Below are 25541 nucleotides of genomic sequence, written 5' to 3'. Positions count from 1 at the left end.
TTAATTCTAATAAAGTCTATTTTATTTCACTTTTAATCTCAAAATGAAACGTGGTATCATGGTTTGGAATTGTAATGAAATGTAGATGTATTAGGAGGTTTGAGTTCGGGTAATTTCAATTGCTGATTTTTTGAAATTTGGCGAGTATAGATAAAGCTGACTTTGACCCAACCCATCCTGACCAGCACGACTTAACCCATTTTGGCCCTAATGCGTACCCTCGACCCTACCCATCCTGACCCTAATGGGTTATTCAACCCATATTGACCCGCTAATAGATTAGGTGGGTTCCAAGGTGGGTGGGTTGGGGTCAAGATTGTCAACCCTAGCTACATGGGCTTTTTTTTCTTATAAAACGGGATAATAACAGATGCCTTGTTCATCTTTTGGTAATTTTTTATTTGAATAAATGTACTTATTTGGGTAAGTATTTCTCAGGAAAGACTTACCTGGGTAAGTGCGTTTATCTATGCTCTTTTATTTTCCAGGTAAATAAGGCAATGACCATTTTAGCCATAAAAATTAATTATTAAAAGGGGTATTTTTGTCCCATTAAAGTGTTAGTGACTTTCCCCACATGCGGGAAAATTATTTATGCACTTAGGAGATGGTTACCCGGAAAAATACTTTTCTTGATTCTCACATAAATGTGACAATAGAATCAAAATCCCATTGAACAACTTTCCCCTCTTAAAATAAAAAAAAAAAAACGCCTCCCTAAATCCTAATCTAATCATAGATTAAAAATGACTTAAAAAAATCATGGATTAAATTTGGAGGACAAAGACAGAAAGCACCATGAACCATGGTGAAATGGACCACCGTCCCGTCCATATACACTTATGCGTCACGGATGACGCATCACACTTGCTTACAAGTGTTTTGGTTATACAAGTAAATAAGCTTCTTTAATTAGACGTTAAAGTGCATTTTGATTGAGATCAAAAGACAACCGATAGACCGACATGGTGGTTTAATTTAATTGCCCACCAGACACCACAATTGTATTCAACTTCTTGTTTGACATGGTATGGTATGATAGCGAGGGTTATATATAGAGAAAGAAAGAAAAGCGATTAACCATTAACCACAGTGGATAGAAAGATGTAGAGTCCTAATTGGATTGTAACGTTTCTGTTATTTTGTGAATTCTCCCTCTCTCTCCCTCTCTTTCTATTTGAGTTTGCATAAAAGATGGGGTTTGTTTAAACAAGGAAAAACTGTGTAATATATAGCATGAAATGTTATAAAACTGAAAACCTCATCCATCCACCTCCACATTGCTTCGAGGATGGGAATTATACTGGGAAGACGAAGCATTTAAAATAAAGACAAAACCAAAAAAGATGGGAGAAGAATATTTTTTACATAGGATAAACTTGGAAACCAAGCAACTGGATCCACACCACCCAAACCAAACCCGACCACCTAACCTAAAATAATCAACTGGCGAACCGTGATTCCAACTAACTATACAATAGTCATAAATTGACGCGTGCGTTTTGTTGGCTTCTCTAGAGAGTAACACCTGGGATTCATTGACCTTTTTTTTATATTGGATGTGGATTGAGAAAGCTGCTTAATGCCTAACGCATTATTAATGTAAAAGTGTGAAAAAAAAAACCAATTCCAATGCTCCCCAAATCATACAAACAAAAGCCTCCTACTCACCCACCCCTTCTCTCTCCTCTCTCTCTCTCTCTATATATTATTTTTCTAACAAAGTAGTAGTGTTTCTATATATATAATATATTATTTTTATAACAAAGAAAGTAGTGTTAGTATCCACTAATAAGCTTCTTCCCCCGTCAACTCGCATATCAGCTAATGAAAGGCGTGGTGATAGTCAGCACGCAATCTAGTAGCCGCCACGTGGCAGGGATGGCACCGCCGCCCACCTTCTCTTTAACAACTTCCAAATGAAGACGTTTCCAACTTTCAAAACATCTCAGGTGTTTACGTAATGGTGGAGGCGGACAGTGGACTGTGATTTGAACTTTCGGCACGCAGATTGTGATTTGTGTCTTGTGAGGGCAAGCTAGCCAACCCAGAGTTGACACTCATCACCAATTTTCCATTTTTGACCGCTGGAAATGACTACTCCGCTACCCAATAATTTGTCACTTGTGATTTTATATCATTATTATTTTATTAAGGTTGTATTATCAAATTTTGAGTTTTAAGTTATTATTTATATTAATAAATATACTTTTCAATATAATCAGGTCTGATTTGAGATGGTTCTGGGTTTAAAATTTTATCCCTATTAACAGTTGATTTCAGACTAGTTCCACCTGAACATTTGAGTCCATGTCACAATGACAAGGTGTCAATATATATTAAAATTGGTCATGTCATGTCAGCAATCCTCTTCTTGTTTCAAATTCTCTTTCTTTATTTTTTATTTGATGGAGGACGATTTGGCCCAACCCCATGGATTAACAACACGTGCGCATGATCTGGCTTGGTGGACAGTCCAGCTTGGTAGCATGATCTCGACTCGACGGGAAGGAAGCGCCAAGTCAAGGACTGACAACTCACCGAGGACTAACACCTCAGTGAGTCCGACTCCCTCCTAGCTCGGAGAGCCCAGGCTCCCCCAAAGGAACCCCAAACTTTCCCTCGCTTGAGAAGGAGCACCCCGATGCTTCGAGGTAGGGACCGATCTGCCCCGAAGCAGCATAAAGGAGGGCAGGAGGATCTCCTGCCCAACCACCGTACCCGACAAATCTGGTGACAGCAGCCATGTCCCCCATCAGGCAGCGTTGTGCCTGCCACCTTTAGAGGGTGTCTTACACCTGACAGACATGTACCCTACGGTGACGGCCCCGTGCGTGCCACCTTAGCCATGCCAGTAACGACTGTGGCAGGTTGACAATGGCGGTTATACCCACCCTGTTAGAAGCCAAGGGGCCAGGGGCAACCGATTTCTGCTATAAGGAGTTTAATATCAAGGAGAACAAGTATGATCTGAATTATCTTTATCCTCAATACTTGCGCTATCTGCACTCTTACCCTTCATCTTCTCCTTACTTCTCCTACTGAGTACTAACTTAATCATCGGAGTGTTCCCGTCGGGTAACTCCCCCCCGAGATTCTTCTTCTTCTCAGGAGCGATGTGAGTGCCAATTAGGAGTGACCAGATCGCGCTACATCACTATTTTTTTTTTTTGAATTTTTTATTTTTTTAATTTAACAAAATTACCCATTAAATCAATAAGGAAATCACATATGCTTTGCTACTAATAACCATAAAGAAAGAGAGATTTACTTTTCTAATGTTTATCCAATTGGCATCACTTTACCCCACTTCCTCCTAAATTGACCCCAATTCCTAATTATCTCCCAAATTATCTCTAACTCATATTTATCTCTTAAATTATCTCTAATTTAATTGAGAGATTCCCTCCTAAACTCACTAATTCCCATTTATCCTCTCCCCAACTTTTTATCTATATCTATGTAAAGAAAAGTTTCAATTAAAAAATTCAAAACTATTTAAATGTTATAATGAAATTATATGCTAAGTTTAAAATATTTATTCAAAACACAAAAAAATCAATAAATTTAAAAATATTCATATTATTAATAATTCAATATTTTTACAAAATTAATCATGAAACTATGTAGTAACAATATAAATTATAATTTTATGAATTATTCAATTTAAGTGTTATTCAAATAATAAAAACTTAACGTTAAAAAATAAAACATTATTTAAATATTTCAATAACTAAAAATATTAAATAAAAAACACTAAAAATAGCTAAATCATATAACAAAAATTTTAATATTACGTAATAACATTAAAATAAATAAAATTCAAATAATGAAAATTGTTAAATTTTTTAAAATTTAAATAACAAAATATTTAACATGACAAAATTTTAAATAGTTAAAATAACGAAATTATGTAATTAATTAAAAAATCTTAAAAGTAGAAAAATAATTATAATAGAATTCATAATATTCATATTAATAATAATTTAATATTTTACAAAATTAATAACGAATTATGTAATAATATTAAATTATAATTTTATGGATTATTAAATTCAATAAATAATTATTATTTTAATCATTTGAATAACAATATTATTTCAACAACAAAATAATATTGTAAATAACTAATTTCACTTATATCAATTAATAATTATAGAAAATTGCTATCAATAAAATTATATTTATTAGTAATTTTACAATAATAGTGTATATTCATTATATATTTATATATACTATAATTAATATTTGTTTTATTTTCAGTAATTATTTATTGTTTTTTATAAATATTCTTTCAACGATTATTTATAAATATATTTTTATTTTTGTTATTTAATAGAAAATTATCAATAATTATTGGACATTAAACAACTATTATTTAGATTTTAAAATTTAATTTATAGTATTTATTGTATTTTTATTATATATTTATTTTTAATAATTATATATTTCCTATAATTTATAGATTAATACTTATTAGAGATTAAACTATTATTTAAGATTACACTATTTATTGGCTAATTTAGTGTATTTTCAATATTTATTATATTTTTGGAATTATTGTATCTTTTTATTATATATCAATTATATTTTCATTGATTGTGTACGTTTGCTATAAATTTTCAATAATTATTAGAGATTAAACTATTGCTATTTATTAGAGACTAGACTATAAATTTAATTGAAATTAGGAGTGTTCAATGATTGGTTCAGTGTAGTTGTTTCACCAACCAAATCGATTTGGTCAACTCCGCAATTTGAAATCGATTGACCATTAGTGAAAACCCACCAACTCGGGTTGTATCGATTTGGGTCTATATTTGGTTTAGTTTGTTTGTTCAAAATATTTAAACTAAAAAATTAACTTTAAATTTCATAAATTACAATAATATTCTACTTTCTCTTATTAAAAAAATTAAATTTAAAATATAAAATACTAATATATTTTAATTAAACCAAGGCCGATCTGAAATACTAGAAAACTGACCAACTCGGGTTGAATTTGATCAGATTATTTATTAAAAAGTTAAAATATAAAACAATTATACACTCTGATGTATTTTTATTATTTAACTTTCGGCATGGGTCCCCATCACCATGCCTCTCCTTGCTTCATTATCCCCACCCTACATTCTCTTTGACTTTCTCTCCTTTTCCCTTTCCACCACTCCTATTAAGCCATATCACCCAACTACCTAAAAATATTCCTATAATCTTTCTCCTAAGGTATCTCATTTAAACTAGTAGGGTTGCCCCACTCCCAAATCAATTCCTAAAATGTATCCCCCCCAATCTATATCCACTTTCCCTAATTTAAAATATTCATATTAATTAATAAATAACTAAATATGGTTAACATTTAATACCACTCATATTCAATGGGTATTAAATAGTGTTATTACCAAAAGTTAATAAATATGATTAGTAAATTACCAAAAATTAATAAATATTGTTATTAATTAGCTCATTAACAACATTTTGTAGAAATTGAAAACTCTTTAACTAATTTCTATAAAATTGAGAAAATGAAATTAAAATATTATAATGATAGAAAATGAAACTATTCTTTAATTTATATTGAAAATTAAAAGATAAATTAGTGTAATTTTGTTAGTAAACTACCAAATAAAAGAACATATTTAATAACGACTTAAAATAATCAATAAATCTCCATAGTTACACAAATGTAATAAATTTTTCCAAAATTTTCATAAAACTACATTTTCGTAAAATAATATTTTTGAAATTAACAGATATAAAGTACTTGAAAGTTTATTTAAAATGCATTAAATCATTATTGAAAATTATTAGAATATTTTGGAAAACTTAGGAAAATTTATTACATTTGATAGATTTTGGAAAACCATTGAAAATTTATGTAATTTTCATTGTAAACTATTAAAGATAAATGATTATGAAAAATGGAAAACTATAATTTGAACAAATAATTACACAAATTATTAAGATAAATTAGTATAATATTGAAAAAAGGAAATTATTGGTTAGTTTATATTAGAAATTATATGATAAATTAGTATAATTTCATAAGTAAACCATTTAAAAGAAAACAAATTATTTAATAAAATTTTAAATAAATTTGAGTAAATTTTCCAAATTACATTTTTTAATATTAAAGACAATTTAGTGTACTTTTAGAAATTTACCATGTAGTTGATACTCAATATTTCCTTTTGATCATTTTTATCATCAAATTAAATATTGGGTTGACAGGGACAATGCTTTCAAAACTAGATCAAACCAAATGGTTAGACCATAAAAATTGGGAACTAGACACTATTTCATTTCAAAACCACTTTTTGTCCAAAAACCATTTATTTGGTTAACTAACTACTGACCTGGGCAGCCGAACCGTCGACTTGAACAATAGTTTTTGTCCTTTTTTGTTTTTCTAATTTTTATTTTTTTGTCAGACCGAACAGTTAGACCATTCGACCCTAGAACAATTCCCTATCCGGTTCAATTGTAAAAACCTTGGATAGGGAGTGGGCCTTGCCTTGAGCTTGGCTTGGTGTGCAGCATGCCACAGGCCTATGTGGGCTCGAGCTGTGGGCCGTGCCCAACCAACCCCCAAATTATTCTAGAGGAGGGAGGCACGGCCCGGGATGCCTTGTGGGCCAACATGGCACGACTCACACTTTGTGCAGGCCACATGCAGGTCGTGTCATACCAATCCGGCACGACTCAGTTTATACCTCTACTTGAACCCGCCCAATACTAGGGACTAGGCAAGGAAATTCGAGGATTCTTTGTCCTTGATGTGGAGTGAGGTGCCTTGCCCCTGAACTCGCCCGATATTAAGGAGTGGTTACCTTGCCCTGAACCTACATGACACTAGGGACGGGGCGGGGATAGGGTAGAGTGTCGGTGAAGGTAATGGGATGGGGCGCCTTGCCTTGAACTCACTCCGTTGTCATTCCTATATAATTGTTAATTAATAGTAGAATTAATAAAAATGTTAGCTTTTATAATTATTTTATTAATTTATTTAAAATTAATCAAAATTTTATTTAAAAATAATAAAAAGAATTAAAATTATTAAAATTACTACAAACTATTAATAAAATTAAATTTATTAAAAATATATGTTCGTATTCAATTAACAATAATTATTTTTTATAAATCAACAATAAATAAAAAATAAAATTATTAAATCTTTCAGATTTTTCTGTGCATCGCATGGGTCTCTACTAGTTATATATATAAAATAAGGTTGTCCATGTCATTCTTCTTCTCCTTTTTCCCTTTCCCTCTATGGCATCGTTCTTCTCATTAATTTAAAACGTGATATGCTAGGGAATCAAATATATACATATTGTGGGATTCAGTTCAAAGTCATCTAAATTAAATTCTAAAACATGAATGAGAATCATACTCTTAATTAAAAGGTATGAATGATAATAACTTCATTTGTGTTGAAGTTTCAAGCAAGAGTTTACTAAATTGAGAATTTATGCCTGTGTTTCATGTTACTTTTACTTTCTCTATATTTTTGTCATTTTTAAAAGAAAATCAGTCATAAAAGTAGGCAGGTATACCCCATTCGGGTCCTCATAAAGGAAAGGCCATCTTCGACTAGCAAGGTTAACACTTCTCTTGTAACTTTTCAATGTGGGATTCAAACAAATTAGGAGATTAAAAGTTAGGCTCAAGAGTGGAGAAAAAATTAAAATAACAAAAATTAGCTCTACAAAATAACCTAATTTATGAATTCTGAACAATCAAATGCCGGCTATATAGAACCCTAGGTATGTTTCGGCACAGCCTTGGGTAAAACCCAACTCAAATATACTGTTTTAATAAGTTGTGCAATCCGTAATGAGTTATGGGTGAAGAAGATGATAAAAACGGGTCATGCATCAAGATATAATCCACTGCCATGTTCTTTTAATGTGAGATCATCCTTTTTCAAAACATTTCCTTTGAAAATCAATTTGAAGAACCCTTTTTTTTGTCAAAACCTTTCATTTAACCTAATTAGTTATTCATTATTAAGTAATAGTAATGATTATTAACTAATAATAATTGAAAATTACTATAAATATTTCGTAATTATTAAAATTTACCAGAAATTTTTGTTATTTAAGAGTAAATTGTCATTAATTATTGAAAATTATCAGTGACAATTCAAATTTATCCAAAGTTAACAGTAAAGTATTGCTATTTTGTTTTCATTATTTAAGAGTAAATTATCTGTAATTAATGAAATAATAATAATAATAATATTATTATTATTATTACTATTATTATTATTATTATTATTCCTTATCATCAGTTGCACGGTGTACTATTCACTCTCAATTGGATTATCTTGCCCCTTCTATAGACCTTGTTTGTAGCAGGTCGGGAGTAATTGCTTGGTATTATAGTAAAACCCCTTTAGGAGTTAGGATGATAGGTGTAAAAAGTTGGATTTAAGTATAAAAGCAGCCACTTAATATATAAAAATTTGTTAAATATTAAGTCCAGCCCATCTCTCCCAACACCATGGATATGTGGCAGTATCACTCAATAATATTAGGGTTATCAATGGATCGGTTTTGGATTAAATCCTACCGAAACTAAAATCAATTTGAATGTATTGGATGGACCAACAGTACATATTGAATTGGATTGGATTGGGTTGGTCATCTATAATGAATTTATATTGTATTGGATTGGATTGGGTTGAGCCTATATCTAGTCCATTGGTAGAAGATAAGAATATAGGAGTCAATGGACCAGGTCTGAAATAGAATTACTTTAAACTAAAACAAATTTAAACAGATTGGATGATCCAAACATTGAATTGGATTGAACCTCTAGAGTCTAGTCCATTTGCAATGCACTTACATTGGACTTGGTTAGATTGGACCAAAACCAGTCCAATTGACTCCCCTGGATAATATATTTTGTTAATTCCCTGACATTGAAAAACACACTCACACAACATAATCCATAGATTTATGGAATTGATAAATCAAAATTGGCTTCCAAATGCAAAACTACTCTAACTGAAAACAACCTTAGCCCAAAATTTGGCAGGCCAGGTATGGCAGCGACCTATCATTCAAACGAGACTGGATCTGCTCCTCACACTTGGCACCTCACATGCGCCTCGCACGCACATCCTATCATGCATTGGGAACACCTCACGTACTTACTAATTATTATTCACGGAATATGTTCCCAATACATGGTGGATGTGCCTGTGAGGCGCCCATTTGTCACGAGCAGATCCCGTCACCATTCAATCGATCAAAGCTAGCAGGGAAGTAGGAAGAACGTGAAAAGGGTTAGCTTGGTAATGAATGGGATAGTTTAGCCAATGATAATATTGAATCCTTTTCATTTTTCTTCCTTATCCCATATTTTAAACAAAATGTCCACTATCATATAGCTTAATTATTGTCGCTTGAGCTAAAGTAGGGAAATGGAAAGTTCCCAATTGTTACCCTGTACTTTGGGTTGGGCCTAGTGCCACTTTGGTCTCCGAACTTTAAAATGTAAAAATTTAGTACCCAAACTTTTAAAATGTGACGATTCAATATTTTCCATTAACCAGTCATTGAATGATGTTTAAAAAAGATAAAATTGCCCTTTAAGTGTTATTTAATTTTATTTATTGACCACTTAAACATTGAAAAAAAAATTAACAGTCCCAAATCTATGTCTTTTTCATTCAAGAGAGTTAGGGTCACGTTTGGGTGGACATTCTGTTGATCCCAAACTTTCTAGAATAGAAGAGGCAAGGATTTGAGATTTAATTTTTTGTTAATATTTAGATAATTGATAAAAAAAATTAAATGATACTCAAAAGATATTTATGTATTTTTCAAATACCACTTAAAATGACTGGTTAATAAATTGTTAACAGCAGGTACTGGATTATTATATTTTAAATTTTGAATATTAAATTATCACATTTTAAAATTCAAAAACCAAAATGACAGCATATTAATCAAGAATCTTCCCTTTTTTTAATGCCAGTGGTTTGAAACATAAATGAGTGGTACAGAATTGTAGATTGATGACTAAAATGAAAAAGATAATTGAAGAATGCGAAATTTGACTAGTTAAGGAAGGGCCAAATGGAAATGTCTTAATTATGTAAATAAAAAGAAATGTTGGTGTTCACTAACTTGCTCCCACTCCTATGGGAATGGGATGGTAGGCATTAGGCAAACGTCACTTTCAAACACCACACTTTCACGCAATTGTAACCTGGCGGCCTCTATCGGAATGAATGAAAGATTTAAAAAAGAAAAAAGGAATCATCTTCTTTTTAGCCTACTTGTCTTCATATTTCACCATTTCAGAGTCTTGGGAATGAGAATTTAATCAAAGTCCAAACACATGACACATCCCCCTCTTCTTCTTCTTTCTTCTTTGCCTTTATGTCGTATTCACCACTCACTAGTGATAATGATGGGAACAATAAACCCGTGAATTTCGGTTAACCAAAAGACCCGACTTTAATTTCCAAACCCCAACTTGTCAAGTAGATTGTCTTTAACTTGATAATGACTTTCCTCCATTAATGGAGAGATCCATCAGTTATATATATATATATATATATTTATTTATTTGTTTTTTATAAAAAAAAATGTAATGATGATGAAAAAGAAGAGCATCTTATTTTCTAAGCTGGCTTATTAGTTGTCCGAATGGCTCTCTCGCCCTCAAAGCCAAAGGAAATGGCTTCTTGGTAATTAAGGTAATGAGTCATGAGTTGGAAGAAGGTTGGTTGGTTAGTACATGGCACACTTTAGAATTTAGTGGGTCGGGCCGTCTGGCTCTGTTGTCTCCTCCAATCTAGAGAAAGAGAATAGGGAGGGTTTCATTAAATATTAACCGGCCACATCCACGTCTTCATCATGGTTAGAGCTAAACGCGTAAATGGAGAATCCAGTCCAGTCCCTATTTTTATTGTGGCGGGGGTCCTTACGAGTTACGACAGAGAGAGGTTTAAGAGTTAAAAGAATGATAATGCCACGACATTGGATGATGTGATGGCAACTGAATTGGTGAGATGTATGGCTTCCAAATTCCAACTCCATCATTTCCATGATCGCGCTCATGCTCTGGGAATATTACCTGTTATATATAGTCCTCTGGTTCTGGATGGCTGGCATCAATTCAACATTAAAGCCACTGTTGCCACGTGTAAGACGTTGAACGTATACGCATTATAAATCCATCTATTTCTTTGGGATGGGCCCGATCCCTATTCTTGCATCAACTACCAATGATAGTGGGAGATGGAGAAGGACAGAGATGGTTCATAGGGAATTATTAAATTGTTGGTCTATATATGAATATTATGATCCCTACTGCTGTTGGAATTGGATGGCGGGACTTGTGATTTGTGTTGCAACTTGCAAGGAGCAGGATTTAGTATTACTGTGGGTGACGTTAATAATTGAAACGCTTCTTCTTTTATTTTATCTTCCCACGATTGCGGATATGAGTCTGTCTGTCAGTAAGTACCTTGGTAATTCCCTTCCCTCTCGTTTCCCCTGTTAATGGTTGGTTATGATGTATATATATTTGTGTGGGGTCTGGGGGGGGGAGATGGTCCATTCCACGGGTTCTGATGGATTCCAGTTCCAGGAATGCCGATAAAAAACGATTTCATGCAACTCCTTTTATTCTTCGCAGACATGATAGGGACCCACACTAGAAGACAAAGTTTGATATGTCTTTTCGTCGGGTCCCAGCTGTGGATAGGGCAAAGGCGAAGAAAACCAGGAGTGGCACGAACTCGTTGTTTACAAAAGATTCTCACAAATTTATCTACTGGGATTGTATTGGAACTGTATCCTACTGTAACTGGGCATGTTCCTTTAGAACGCCAGCTGTTGTTAGAAACAGAATCAGCTCGAAGAAAAGTGGAGAGAAGAGAAAAACGGTTTTTTGTTGCGACGCAGCGAATTAGGGTGTCTACGGTAACCATAGTCAATTTTTTCAAACCGAATCGATATCACCGATTAACAGGTCCGTCAGTTTCAATTTTTGATTGGTTCGGTTCTTTAATTTTTTGATTTTTTGGTTTTTTATATTTATAATATATATTATATATAATATTATATTATAAATAATAAATGATATATAATATATTATAAACATATATAATATTTTTTAAATAAATTATTATAAATATATAATATATGTATATATATATATAACGAATAAATAATAGATTATTATAAATATATATATCGATTGATTTAATTAACTGCCGGTTTTTTGTAGATTAACTGAAAATCAGTCCTTTAATTTTTTTCAAAAATATTAAACCAATCAATTCAATTAACTGCATTTTCTGATTTAATTTTCTCATTTGATTCAATTTGGTTTTTCGGTTTTTCATAAACACCCTAACTCTTCATTTAAAAGGAGGCAGCTGATGGGCACATGGATATCTTTAAAGCTCCAGCTATTTGCCACAATTTTAGATGGTTCAACTTGCCACTGGCCAGAATCCTTTTCCTGGACCTTGGTGGTGTAGACGTGAAGGGTTAAATAAAATGTGGGCCTAGCTGCGACTAGAGACTACAACTACAACAAAAACAAAAATATGCTTAAAACTTAAAAAGTGCAAGGTTAGGATTTAGGTGGGGGGAGGGGGGTCTACGTTTCGCTGGGGACTGGGGTTGAGGAGATGGGATCGTCTTCACCGGGACGTGGGACCTCGATTCTATCCTAAACTCCTAGACTCCTAATCTTTTCAACCCTCATTCCACCCAACTAGAACGATTGGATTAGGTCCTTAAGATAGCACGTTTAGGTTAGTTATACATAAACACTCTCTGATTAAGGAGCCCGTCCTTTTCCTATGTCAATATTTCATCTACAATACATGGGATGTGTTGCCAGTTGTATTCCGTGGAAAATGAGTGATGATCCTACCATAATGGTTGGATTGACTAGACCCTATTGCACATTAGAATTAGGCTACCTTTTTCTAATTTCTTCTATCCACGTGGCAATTGTCACCACCGTATCTCCTACCGCTAAACCCCATTTTTCTTAATTTCAACTTCAATTACAAGGTGAAACTATGAAAGTTATTGTTGCCAATGTTGAAGCAGAGATTGTGCACTCTGAAGAAATAAACGTTGCAATCATCACATAGAGTAATTTCCAGAGTAAACCACCCATCCACAAAACTGTAGTCCTCCGAAATGACTCGTTAACTAAAAGCTTTAAAGCTTATGCTCGTTCGTTACACAATACTTACACACCAAATTACTTGTTGATCAAAAAATTTGAAATTATCTACATATTTATTTATCTAGCTTAAATCCGATTTTCATCAACCCAAATCTCATTTGATGGGAATAGACCTTGTGTTTTATCATCAGAGGAATAGGCTCGCTAATAAAGAGATTTGGTACATTACATTGGCAACGCGAACCAATCAAATATGCAATAAGAGATAAAGAAATGTAAATGAGCTTCTAGATTTCACATTTTGGGTTCAATTCTGTAGTAAAGTGGTACATTACTCTACATATTTAATTGTTTGTAATTGATCTAGTGATTTAATTTCTTTTTCATTTTTAAAATTTTATATGAGATACAGTTTTGAAAAAGTGACGGTGGATGAAGTTGATATATTCTGTTTTTAATACTCCAATGGGTCTGGACCAAAGCCTATAAAGAAGGCCCACATTTAGAGGAGGGTCCAATTTTTGTTAGGAAGGACACTGAGAGATGAGGCAGGCAACAAATAAGGACTCAATATTTTTCCTTGTGTATTAATACTCATTTAACATGGACCTGGATGCAAGTTAGCTTGGGCGTGTGGGGGTGACAAGTTATTAAGTAGATGTTCCGATACATCAACGCGATTTGGGCCATTGGTTCAAAGATGAAGCAAGACCCAGACCGTTTGATTATCTAAAGCAAGTTAAGATTGTGAGGTTGTGCCCATCAGATTTGGTTCTTAGTGAAAAATCAAGGAAACTATGACCATCCACTGAGATTTCTCTCTCCATACCTCTTAACTCTTAACCCTAATTCATCTCTCCCTCTTTTTTTCGGGATAAGGACTTTTCAATTAGAGGTGTAAATTGGGTTGTATCACTCGCAATCCAGTACAATCATGCGGGCTGTGCTGAACTTGGAGTTTTAGGTCCACGGACCAGCACAGCATAGGCCCATACGGGCTTGAGCCATGGGCCATGCTAGGATAGCCCCCAAATTTTTCACTGGGGAGAGCAATATGGCCCGTGAACCACCCACAGGGTACCGGCGTGACACGACTCACTTTACACCTCTACCTTCAATCATCTAAAGGGTTACACGTTTAGGTCGCTATATAAATCAAATTACCAGAACGCAATAATGCATCTATCCAAGAATTTATTCCCGTTACAAACTCCCCAGTCCCCACTGTGAGAATAATGCTTCATCTTACTTTTAATCAATCAAATGCTTAATTAATTATTCTTATCCTACCGATTATCCTATCCAATCAAATTTAAGCAAGGTCGGATCTCCTACACTTTTTTCGATCTCTATATTTGTTTTCAGTATGTAACAAGTATCAAGCAAACAAGTGTAGCATCTCTTTTTCTTTGCAAAATTTCATTTTAGTACCCTGAACTTTGGGGTGGTGTCAAGTTAGTATCCAAACTTTGGAATATATCTCTGAAGTACCTAAACTTTCAAAAAGTGTCAAGTTGGTTCTTGCTTTTAATCGATACTTATCTATTGAAAATATCAAAATTACCCTTCAAAAGAAGACACTGTTCATTGTCTTCTACCTTGAGACTGAACCAGTTGAGATGTTTGAGATTCTAGACTAGTGAAATCATTGTCTTCTACCTTTGTATCTTAAACACATTCTTGTCTAATTATTTCTTTGCTTTTAGTTATTGTTTCCCCTATCATATTTCATGTTTTTCTCTCTTTTTTCTTTGAAGATAACCAATTCAGTCTCAAGGTAGAAGACAATGAACGGTGTCTTCTTTTGAAGGGTAATTTCAATATTTTCAACAGATAACTAACGATCAATTAAAGGCAGGGACCAACTTGATATTTTTTTAAGTTTAGATACTGCAATGAGACGTTTAAAAGTTTGGGTATTAACTTGACACTACCCCCAAGGTTCAGGGTACTAAAGTGGGGGGTAGCACGCCCCCACATTTCACTCTTACAAACAGAAACTAAGTCACAAGAGAGGTTAGTCAAATTAAGATTACAACCAAAACTCAAATGAGGCTTTTTTGCAATCCAATCCACCACTTGATTCGCTTCCCTAAAGACATGCTTGTAGGTAACCTTACTATCGAGCTGATCCTTAAGCCTTTGGCACTCCTGGACAATGTTCTTGAGACTCCATGCAAGGTGATGAGGGCGGATTTGGCCTTCCAATGGCATTGTGACACCTGGCACCTCATGACAACCAAGCAGTTCACCACAGGCAACTCGTTACTTACAAGCAGCTCGCCCACCAAGCAGCTCGACACTTCACAGGCAGCTCGTCACTCAAGCAGCTTGGCATTTCACAAGCAGCTCGCCATCATGCAACCTGGCATCTTATAGACAGCTCGCCCACCAAGCAGCTCGGCACTTCACAGGCAGCTTGCCACTAGGCAACTCGCAACCCAAGCAGCTCACGAACACGCAGCTTGGCACCTTACAAACAACTTGCCACCAAGCAGCTTGGCACCTCACAGGAAATTCGCCACTAGGCAGCTCGCCACCATGTAGCCTGACATCTTGCAGGCAGCTCGCTTCTTAGTCAGACCGACCACCACATGACAACCCCGAGGAGCTCACCACCGTACCCTACATTTTACGGGATTGACTTGTAATAGCTATATTAGCTTACTCACTCCCTGATTTAGGGGGAAATGGGCAACCTTACCGGTTGGTGGTTTTATCCCCACCTAACACGAAAGCAATTCCCATCATAGCGGGAATCCAGGAACTGCTCCACCAAACCCACGAGAACTCCTGTATATAAAGGGCTCACCCCCCCCCAGGGGTGAAAAGAGAGAAAAATGAGAAGGTAATATAAGCCCTCTAGCTCTTCCATTTTCTAATATCATCTTCAGCTCACTATTAAGTGTTGACTAAGCCATCGAAGTGTCCCCGCCGGGTAAGCCACCCTAGGTTCTCTGATTTAGTTCTTGCAGGCAACCAGTTCCTGCCGTCTACAAAGATGAATCAATCATCTCCTACAGGGAAGATGGGTTCCTCAGTTCCCGCCGTCTACAAAGATGAACAATTCATCTCCTACAGGGAACAATCGGGTTGCACTATACTAGGGAGCTCTACTTCAACCTCTGAGTCATCAGCCACCTGGGATTTGACGGGATGACGAGATACGTAGCCAAAAGAAAATGCTACATGATCAAAAACCATTACATCAGAGAAGAAACAAGACCTTTGAAGCATGAAATGACGAGCTTCAAGTCCATCTCAATGATCAACAACGAATTCCTAAAGTTAGCAGCAAGGTTGTGCATCTCCCAAGCAACCCACGCTTCGGCAATGTTTATAGACGAGCATCCCATCGAATAGCCTTTGAAGTCCACAATCTTACCAAAAGGATCTCTGGCGACAGCAGCAACCGCACACATCCCGTTTGACAGCCTAGATGCATCAAAATTAATTTTAATCGAATCAGGTATCCAGATTATATTCTTCCACTTTTTAATCTCAGATTGTCGTTTAGATTTCTCAATTAGTTCACGATATTCTAATAAACCTTTTGTAGCTTTTTCAATAATAGAGATTGGGGGTTCTGATTTATTGGAAAAAAATTTGGAATTCCTATTTGTCCAAACTTGCCATAGTATATAAACACTTATTTCCTTCATCTTAGCGTTAAGTTTCACGTCAGCCTCATGCCACCACTCACTCAAACTATCACATTTAAGGGAAGACACTATACTGTTGTTCACAGTCATCCAAACTTATTTAACCATTTGGCATTTTTTTAAAATGTGATCAATGTACTTCTCCTCCCCATAGAAACAGCATTCTCCATTAATGTTCATCCCTCTTTTCCTTAGGCTGTGTTTGAAGGAAAAAGTAGAGAAGGAAAGAAAATGTAAGGAAATCTTTATAAAACTTGTATAGATTATCCTACCTTTTTACTTTCAAACCAAACATAACCTTAAGAAAACTTTGGAGGGAAGTGTAGCATATCACTGACTTATGTAGCATCACCCATATGTGTGATAATACACATATATTGGTAACAGACTTGTCACTGAATGCAAGTGCGACAAGAAAGTGCAGGAGATCCAAGGACAAAGGAAATCGAGAGTCAATCAGTAAGGCAGCGGATCTGCCGGTACCATCACAGGTTTGTTCAATCTATTTACAAACACTTCTAAGGGTGTCAATGGACCAGTTATGCATTGTACCACGTACAGTCCAAAATCAATATGGATGGATAGGACAGACCAACAATATATATTTGATTGGACCAATATGGTCCAAAAATATTTATTAGATTGGATTGGACCTGGTCTGTCCGTAATTAATTTTTATTGGATTGGATTAAGTCAATATCTGGTCCATTAATATAAGAAAAGAATATATGTGTCAATGGACCGGGTTTGGGTTAAAACCAATCTAAATCAAAATGAATTTGAATAGATTAGACGGTCCAAACATTGAATTGGACCGGTCAAAAACATTTATTGAACTGGATTGGATTGGATTGGATCCATTTATAATGGACTCACATTGGACTGGATCGAATTGGACCAAATCCTATCCAATTGACACCCCTATCAATAAGGTGAATTTATTCATACGAAATTTTGAAAATTCTCAAATGTTTTATTATATTCCATACCGCCGTTTCACCCTTTTCTGTGTATATTTATTATCCTTAAATTTCATTTATCTTTTTTTTTTTCCGGTAAAGAATTTCAATTACCCTCAATAAATAATGTTCCTTCATCGATCTTCTTCTGATCTATATTATCTCTCCTTTTCTGTCTACTCTCACCCGCTCCTTTGATCAGTGAATCAATGTTTCAACCAAAACCTATTCAAGGTCTAGGGTGGATTCAAGTTAAACCAAGTCAAATATCTGGTTATTTGAGCTTGGTTCAACGAAAAATTATTAGACTTGGGTTAGAATTAAGTGAGAGACTTGAACTCGAATTCGCTTAACTCAAAAACTCGCATGCTTAAAGCTCAGCAGCTCTTCTCGATTTTGATTGAGTCAATTTTCCTATAAAAAATAAAAGGTTATATATATATATATATATATATATATATATATATATATATATATATATATATATTAAAATTATAAAACCAGTTATTATTATAAATATAAAAATTAAAAATATTATATATAATATTTTAATATTTTTTTATAATATACACATACATGAATAGAGATGGACATGAATCAAGATTTTCACTAGCTAGTTATACAAGTTCAGCTCATGAAAAGATTGATTCAACTCAGTTTAAACCGAGCTTCCATCCAAATCTGAGCCTAATAAACTTTTGGCTCACGACGCTTGCAAGTCTAATCGATGATAAAGCCTCTACGTCTCTGGTCTCTACCTGGGTTGTATAAATTTCCAACAATTAGCATCTATTCTGATTAGTCTCTAAACCCATTTCCAATTTGACACATGCCATGCATGTCAAAGCCTAATTTCAAATCTTAAGCCAAAAAACAACGTAAGAGGATTTATTTATTATGGAAAAAAAATATTTCTGTTTTTGATTCATGGAACTACACAAGGGTAAATAGCAAATCCCTTATCCTGCATCCCTTAACCTCCCGATCCTATCCTATAGCAGCGGGATTTGATCCGAGGTTTCTACTACAATGAGTAAAAAACCATGCCAATTAAGCGACCATCAATTAAAAATGTAAGAAAAAAGTACAGGAAACCTGAAACAGATAGAACATCTTAATGGATATTTTTAATGTATCGCATGAATAGCCAACACCACACATGCATGATTTTTAATGTATCGCATGAATAGCCAACACCACACATGCATGATGCTCACTTTTATGCCATGATGGATGATGTCGTTGAGTTGAGTTTAAGTCTCTTCTTCTATATTACGAAGAGGTTTACCTTACAAATACTTTTAACACATGATGCTGATCACTGCTTTTCTATCTAATAATAATGAAAAAGGGATATTATTGGTTACACCACAAGTCCACATGGATGATGGGGGAGAGAAGCCAACAGGCCCAACACCAATTTAGTTACACATACATGACACCACACATTAAAAATAAAGAAAAGTAAAACACATAGAGGCGCACGTAAGCATGGGCACATAGTCACCTACCCCCACCATCTCTCAATTCTAATCTGCCAGAGAAGCTGGATGGGTGATGACTGATGACTAGACACCAAGTAACTTATCCCACCTTGTCTCGCGTGGGCAAATGGTTAATGGGTGAGTGATGACTAGACTACTTAATGACTTCACGTGTGCAATGACGAGACGGGTTGTCAATATATACACAGCCCTATAACCCTAACCTTATCTATCAGGGAATTAATATTGTGTTCCGTGTCAAATTCAATTTCCTAAATGCTGCTTCTACGGATTTCGAATCTCCTGTTCACCGGAACTTTATTCATGTCTATCCACAACACATTATCCGGACATTATCCGGTGCATATTGGAACATCTCTTTGTGCATAATAGTTATGCGGGTAGAAGTGGGACAGAGTTCTTGTGAAGAGAAGATCAAGACTCCTCCCCACCTAATGACGTTTACTACTTGTTCATTAGTTTAAAGTTTAAACAATTAGTAAAGAAACAAAGCTTTGACATAGAACATTGATAGGACTGCCTAATCACTTTCACAATTTCATTTTCTTTTATATTTACTACACCGAAAAAAAAAAGCACGTGGACTCAACCTGGACAACGTCAGTTTGAGCTTTACCACTTAAACTGGGCCTCCATTCAACAATAATCATGCAATTGTGACAGATCAATGCACTCATGCGTATGTAATCACTGATGATATATAATTTTGATACAGTAAGTGATGATGATATATATATATATATATATATATATATATATATATATATATATATATATATATATATATAACTGGTTATACTGAATTTCAACTCAATTTGTTTAGCAATAGCAATTTAGAAAGTAGTGATTTTTACATATTTTTCAAAGTGGTCCTTCTTTCGTAAGTCTACTCTTACATTGAAAATTTGAACTATGTAATGGCTGCTATTCTCAATTGGGTAGAATTTCGATTTTGAATAGTTGCATACACGTTGGGTTGGGTAATGGGTGATATTGACTATGGAATCCAGTAGGTGTTTGTATAAATGGATGGTCTGGATCGGACAAAGGATCCATCCACATGCCAGACAAAGGCAGGTCAGTCAATATAGTGACCGGGTTAAGAAAGTTTTTTTTTTTTCCTAGGCGAAATATGCTGATTATGAAGTTGAGGGTGCTTACTTACAAAACAAAAGGATGACGTTAGCAAGCCTCTAATTGGTACCCAGCGTTTTTTTAATCCGTTCATTTATCCTGACTCCCATGAGATGAGAGTTTTTCTCCAAATTAAACCTAAATTTATCCCTGATCAAAAGAACTAGTAACAGGTAAACAAAAATTAGTGGAGCTGATAAACTTGGAAATAATCCAGAGTATCCGTGTTATGAGGAAGAAGAGATAGAGCACTCTTCTGAACGAATACAGGCAACCTATTCCATTGAATTACAAATCCAACACTTTGGTCCATCAAAAATAAAATGCAACATTTTGGTGGCTTTTTGTTTATAATGGAAGTTCAATATTTTCTACTAAGGCCCCTAAGCTTTTATGCTCGAGTCGCGATTGAATTTTAAGCTTTTATATATTGGATCAGGACTTGAATTAAGATCCAAAAGCCCACTGAATCCAAACCGAACTCAGCTCAATCCAACCTGAGCATGGCAGGACCCACTTTTTAGGTAAAGAGGAACCAGGGACTCTACAGCTCTGAGGGTAGCACGTCCCCAAATGTAACTCAGGTTCCCATCAATTGTGTATATGCGCATTATATTTTTCATGTTTGTGTATGTATAAGATATTTTTACATTATCACATACAAATACAAATTTTGTTTATAAAATGGACTACAAAGCCCAAATGCGAAATACAGTGTAAGAATGAGTACGACTTTTCTATCAGACTAGGCCCAATCAAGCCCAATATATCCCGCAAACGGTTAGGCCACGCTCCAGTTATATTGGGCTAAGCTTGGTCTAGGTTTGGTGTGATAAAATAGAGCTTTGAGCACAAGTTGGGAGAACCCCAAGTGAAGGTTCAAGTCTAAGAATTTAGCCTGGTTGTCCAAAACCAAAATCAACCCCACCCAAGTCGCACCACTAATCCCTCTGCTTGTTTCCTTGCGGAAACCAATCTCCTAACCACTTGAGGATCTTATTTTGTTGTGTGAAGATTCTCATCATGGTGGAAATATTATAATTATTAGACTTCTCAATGCGTTCGTGGGTAGACCTAATCCTTAAAGCTATGTTTGGTTTGGAGGAAAAGGTAGGGAAAGGAAAGGTAGGAAAACTTATATATGATTTGTAAAGATTTCTCTAGCTTTTCTTTCTTTTCCTTACTTTTTCCTTCAAACCAAACAGTGTAAATGGTAACGAAACAAAGACCTGGATGCCTCTATGGTTCCAAATACTTCACGCAGAACCAACCACAATTTTATTTGAATCAAGTTTATTAGGCTTGACCTAATAAGATCCTATGGAATTTACAAGATCCTAAAGGAAATGTTTTATTGAGTTTTTCCAAAAATAACAAATTAATAAATAAAACAAAAGCAAGCTGACTGTATAGCCCTAAACCCATCTTACATATTCTTCGTAGTTCGAACCATTAATTATATAATCCAGAGACAGTTAAAATAAAGATCGGTGGCTTTTGATAACTGGACCCAGTTATGGCAGATTGGTGTTTTTGATGAGGTGGATTAAAAAGAAGGGAAAAATTCCCTATTAATACCCTATATTTTGTGCCAATTGCTATTTTGGTCTCTAAATTTTAAAATGCAATAATTCGGTATCTGAACTTTTAAAATGTAACAATCTAATACATTAAATTAATCAACAGTTAACCTGTCACTAAGTGAATTTGAAAAAGATACAAATGTCCTTCAAGTGTCATTTAATTTTCTTTAGGGAAATTTGTCTAAAATTCATCTTCAGTTTTCAACATTTCCCTTAAACTCACTACAAATTTTCAAAATGCCTAAAACTCACCATGTCGGTAATGTTTTATTTTACAAATTATCCTTGAATGGCAAATTAGAGGGAAAGGGATTTATAAAGAAAATTAGATTTATACTCGAAAGGTATTTATTTCTTTTCAAAAAAATGCTTAAGAGCTAATTAACAGCAAGTACTGGATAGTCACGTTTTGAAAGTTTAGATACCGAATTGTGGTATTTTAAAGTTTGGAGACCAATGTGACACTAGACCCAAAATACAGCATACTAATCAGAAAATTAAGATGATACAAGGAGTTTTTACGATATCTGATTTTGGACAGGAGCCGTGAAACATGATACAATTCGATCACATTCACATGAACAATAACCTGAGTTCGCAGCTAGAGACAGCCACAACTAGGAGTGATCATGAGCTGGGCCGGGCTGGGCTCTGCACTTATGATGATAAGGGCAATACTAATGTGGGCCCGGGCCTGAACAGAAAACCCTGGCCCAAGTCCTGAATTTCCGAGCCGGGCCGGGCTGAAATGATCTTATGATCACCAAGCTACAACGAGAAAAGAGATGTTTGTGTTTCTACATTCTCCACACGTTGCCGGTGGTAGTGGCATCTGGCATGTCAACTTTGAGTAAATTCTGACTAGTGAACGCAAGAAATAGCTATACAATACACAACACAAATTTTGAAAAAGCGGAAACTCTGATTGATGAATCAAAATAAAAGCAGGAACCTCAGCACAGTCAACTAATAGTAAGTGGCTAGTTCCAAATACAGAGAATCCATCTAACTTTTTCTAAAATTACCTACATTCTCTCCAATTGTTAGAGAATCACTCGAGCATATTTATTTAGTACTCATCACCTTCGTCGTCCTCCCCTTCTGCAGACTCGGCACCAACTTCCTCATAATCCTTTTCAAGAGCAGCAAGATCTTCACGGGCTTCTGAGAATTCTCCTTCCTCCATTCCCTCACCAACGTACCAATGCACAAAAGCACGTTTGGCATACATAAGATCAAATTTGTGATCAATTCTTGAGAAAACCTCTGCAACACTAGTTGAGTTTGAGATCATACAAACTGCCCTCTGGACCTTGGCCAAGTCCCCACCAGGGACAACTGTTGGTGGTTGGTAATTAATTCCACACTTGAAACCAGTCGGGCACCAATCTACAAACTGGATAGTCCTCTTGGTTTTGATTGTGGCCACGGCAGCATTGACGTCCTTTGGAACGACGTCTCCTCTGTACATTAAACAGCATGCCATGTATTTCCCATGGCGAGGATCACATTTTGCCATCATGGATGATGGCTCAAATGCACTATTAGTGATCTCTGCCACCGAAAGTTGTTCATGATACGCCTTTTCCGCTGAGATAACAGGGGCATATGAAGAGAGCATGAAATGGATTCGTGGGTATGGGACCAAGTTGGTTTGGAATTCTGTAACATCCACGTTCAGAGCTCCATCAAAACGGAGAGAGGCTGTCAGTGAGGAAATAACCTGCATAAAATGGTATTCTTCTCAGTCCTAGACCATAGTGTAAACTAAGAAACATAAATTAATAATTACATTTGATTAAACATACCTGAGAGACAAGCCTGTTGAGATTGGTATAAGTTGGTCTTTCAATGTCCAGTGACCGACGGCAGATGTCATAGATAGCTTCATTGTCGAGGAGTATAGCCACATCGGTGTGCTCCAGAAGAGAGTGAGTTGACAATACACTGTTGTAAGGTTCGACAACAGAGGTCGAAACCTGAGGGGATGGGTACACCGTGAAGCCGAGCTTGGATTTCTTGCCGTAATCAACCGAAAGTCTTTCAAGCAACAGGGAGCCTAGACCAGAGCCAGTCCCACCACCAACAGCATGGAAAACGAGAAAACCTTGGAGTCCCGTGCAGTTATCTGCTAGCTTCCTGATGCGGTCCAAGCACAAATCAACAATTTCTTTCCCAACTACGGAAAAGAAACACCCAAAAAATGTAAGAAAAACCCGTACACCGAACAGAGGGAGTATAGAGCCTGAATATAAAATGCAAGAAAAGAGGTAAGGGACTCAAGGGAAGAAATTATACTTGTGTAATGGCCTCTGGCAAAGTTATTGGCCGCGTCTTCTTTGCCACTGATGAGTTGCTCGGGATGGAAGAGTTGGCGATAGTTACCAGTTCGCACCTCATCGATGACAGTGGGCTCAAGATCCAGGAACACAGCACGGGGAACGTGCTTCCCCGCCCCTGTCTCGCTGAAAAACGTGTTGAAGGCATCATCTCCTCCTCCAACGGTTTTGTCACCGGGCATTTGTCCATCAGGCTGCACGAGAGATCAGAAAACAAAATTAACGAAATTACACACACAAAAAAAAAAAAAAGAATCCTTCTTCTGCGTCAACGAATGTAATGTTTGAAGAGATAGTAGAGAAACTGACCTGGATACCATGTTCAAGACAATAAAGCTCCCAGCAAGCATTTCCAACCTGGATACCAGCCTGACCGATGTGAACGGAAATGCACTCTCTCATTTTCCTGCTCTGTTGATGTTGCTGAGTTGCTCTTGAGTCTTTTAAAAGTCTTGTCTGGAAAAATAGAGAGTGAGAGAGGCGAACAGCGCTCAAAGAGCCAACGACGTATACGAAGACGCCTTGGACTCGGACCCTCGGAGAGAGAGAAGATGATGGTATGGCAACTTGGCAAAGAGAAAACAAATAGAAAGAACGGTGGAGACGAAGGAGTTTTTATATATACGTAGGAAGTCGGAGAAGAGGACGTTTAAACGTTCAAACGGACAAACGCTGTTACCGGGACTCATAGATTTTGAAATTTGAACTATTTTGGTGGTGGGCTCCAGTTGGATGGCCGTGACCGTTAGCATTCTCTCTCTTGTAGCTGTGAGCCTGCATGTGGAATTGAAATTCGAATATGAGAGCGGGAAAGAAGCCGCCTTTTAAAAGGTTTCCTTTAATAATTGCATCTTTAAACTTTTATTTGAATCCGGTCCAAACATCCCATCAGATCTCACAAGCTTTTATTTGAATGAATTCGACAAGCAAATTGGATATTCAAATCAAATCCGATCTGATTTAATATTTTTTAAAGAATTAATAGATTATTAGACGAAAAATAAAAGATAACAATTTAAATAAATAAAATGAAAAATACAAATATCTTATATATATATATATATATATATATATATGTGTGTGTGTGTGTTATTTATATAAATAAATAACATATATATCGAATCGTATAGGGGTGATTTGAATTCGATTTGAATTCTGAGCGGATCCTATTCTTCGATTTGAAGAT

At 35.4% G+C, this 25541-nt stretch overlaps 1 protein-coding gene across 1 annotated transcript; it reads right to left on the bottom strand.

Annotated features, from left to right (window-relative positions):
• Positions 1-22918: 22918 nt before the first annotated feature.
• On the bottom strand, positions 22919-25233 carry LOC148863098 (tubulin alpha chain-like). Its single transcript, XM_088978435.1, has 4 exons — positions 24665-25233; positions 24315-24549; positions 23825-24195; positions 22919-23739 (listed from the first exon to the last, which is right to left on the bottom strand). Exons 1-4 carry the CDS (start codon positions 24755-24757, stop codon positions 23086-23088), a joined length of 1353 nt encoding a protein of 450 aa, XP_088834561.1. The 5' UTR covers positions 24758-25233; the 3' UTR covers positions 22919-23085.
• Positions 25234-25541: the final 308 nt, after the last annotated feature.

Source organism: Nelumbo lutea, chromosome 3, assembly GCF_056320005.1.
Source record: "Nelumbo lutea isolate HS-2025 chromosome 3, American lotus-T2T, whole genome shotgun sequence".
Taxonomy (NCBI): Eukaryota; Viridiplantae; Streptophyta; class Magnoliopsida; order Proteales; family Nelumbonaceae; genus Nelumbo; species Nelumbo lutea.
The sequence above is the reverse complement of the archived record's forward strand: the minus strand, read 5'-3'. Positions and strand labels throughout refer to the sequence as shown.

Coding starts and splice junctions, on each gene's coding strand:
- LOC148863098 (XM_088978435.1), bottom strand. CDS start 24,757: ATGAGAGAGTGCATTTCCGTTCACATCGGTCAGGCTGGTATCCAGGTT. Junction 24,550..24,664: donor GTCTTGAACATGGTATCCAG/GTCAGTTTCTCT, acceptor TCTCTCGTGCAG/CCTGATGGACAAATGCCCGG. Junction 23,740..23,824: donor TCAACAGGCTTGTCTCTCAG/GTATGTTTAATC, acceptor CATTTTATGCAG/GTTATTTCCTCACTGACAGC.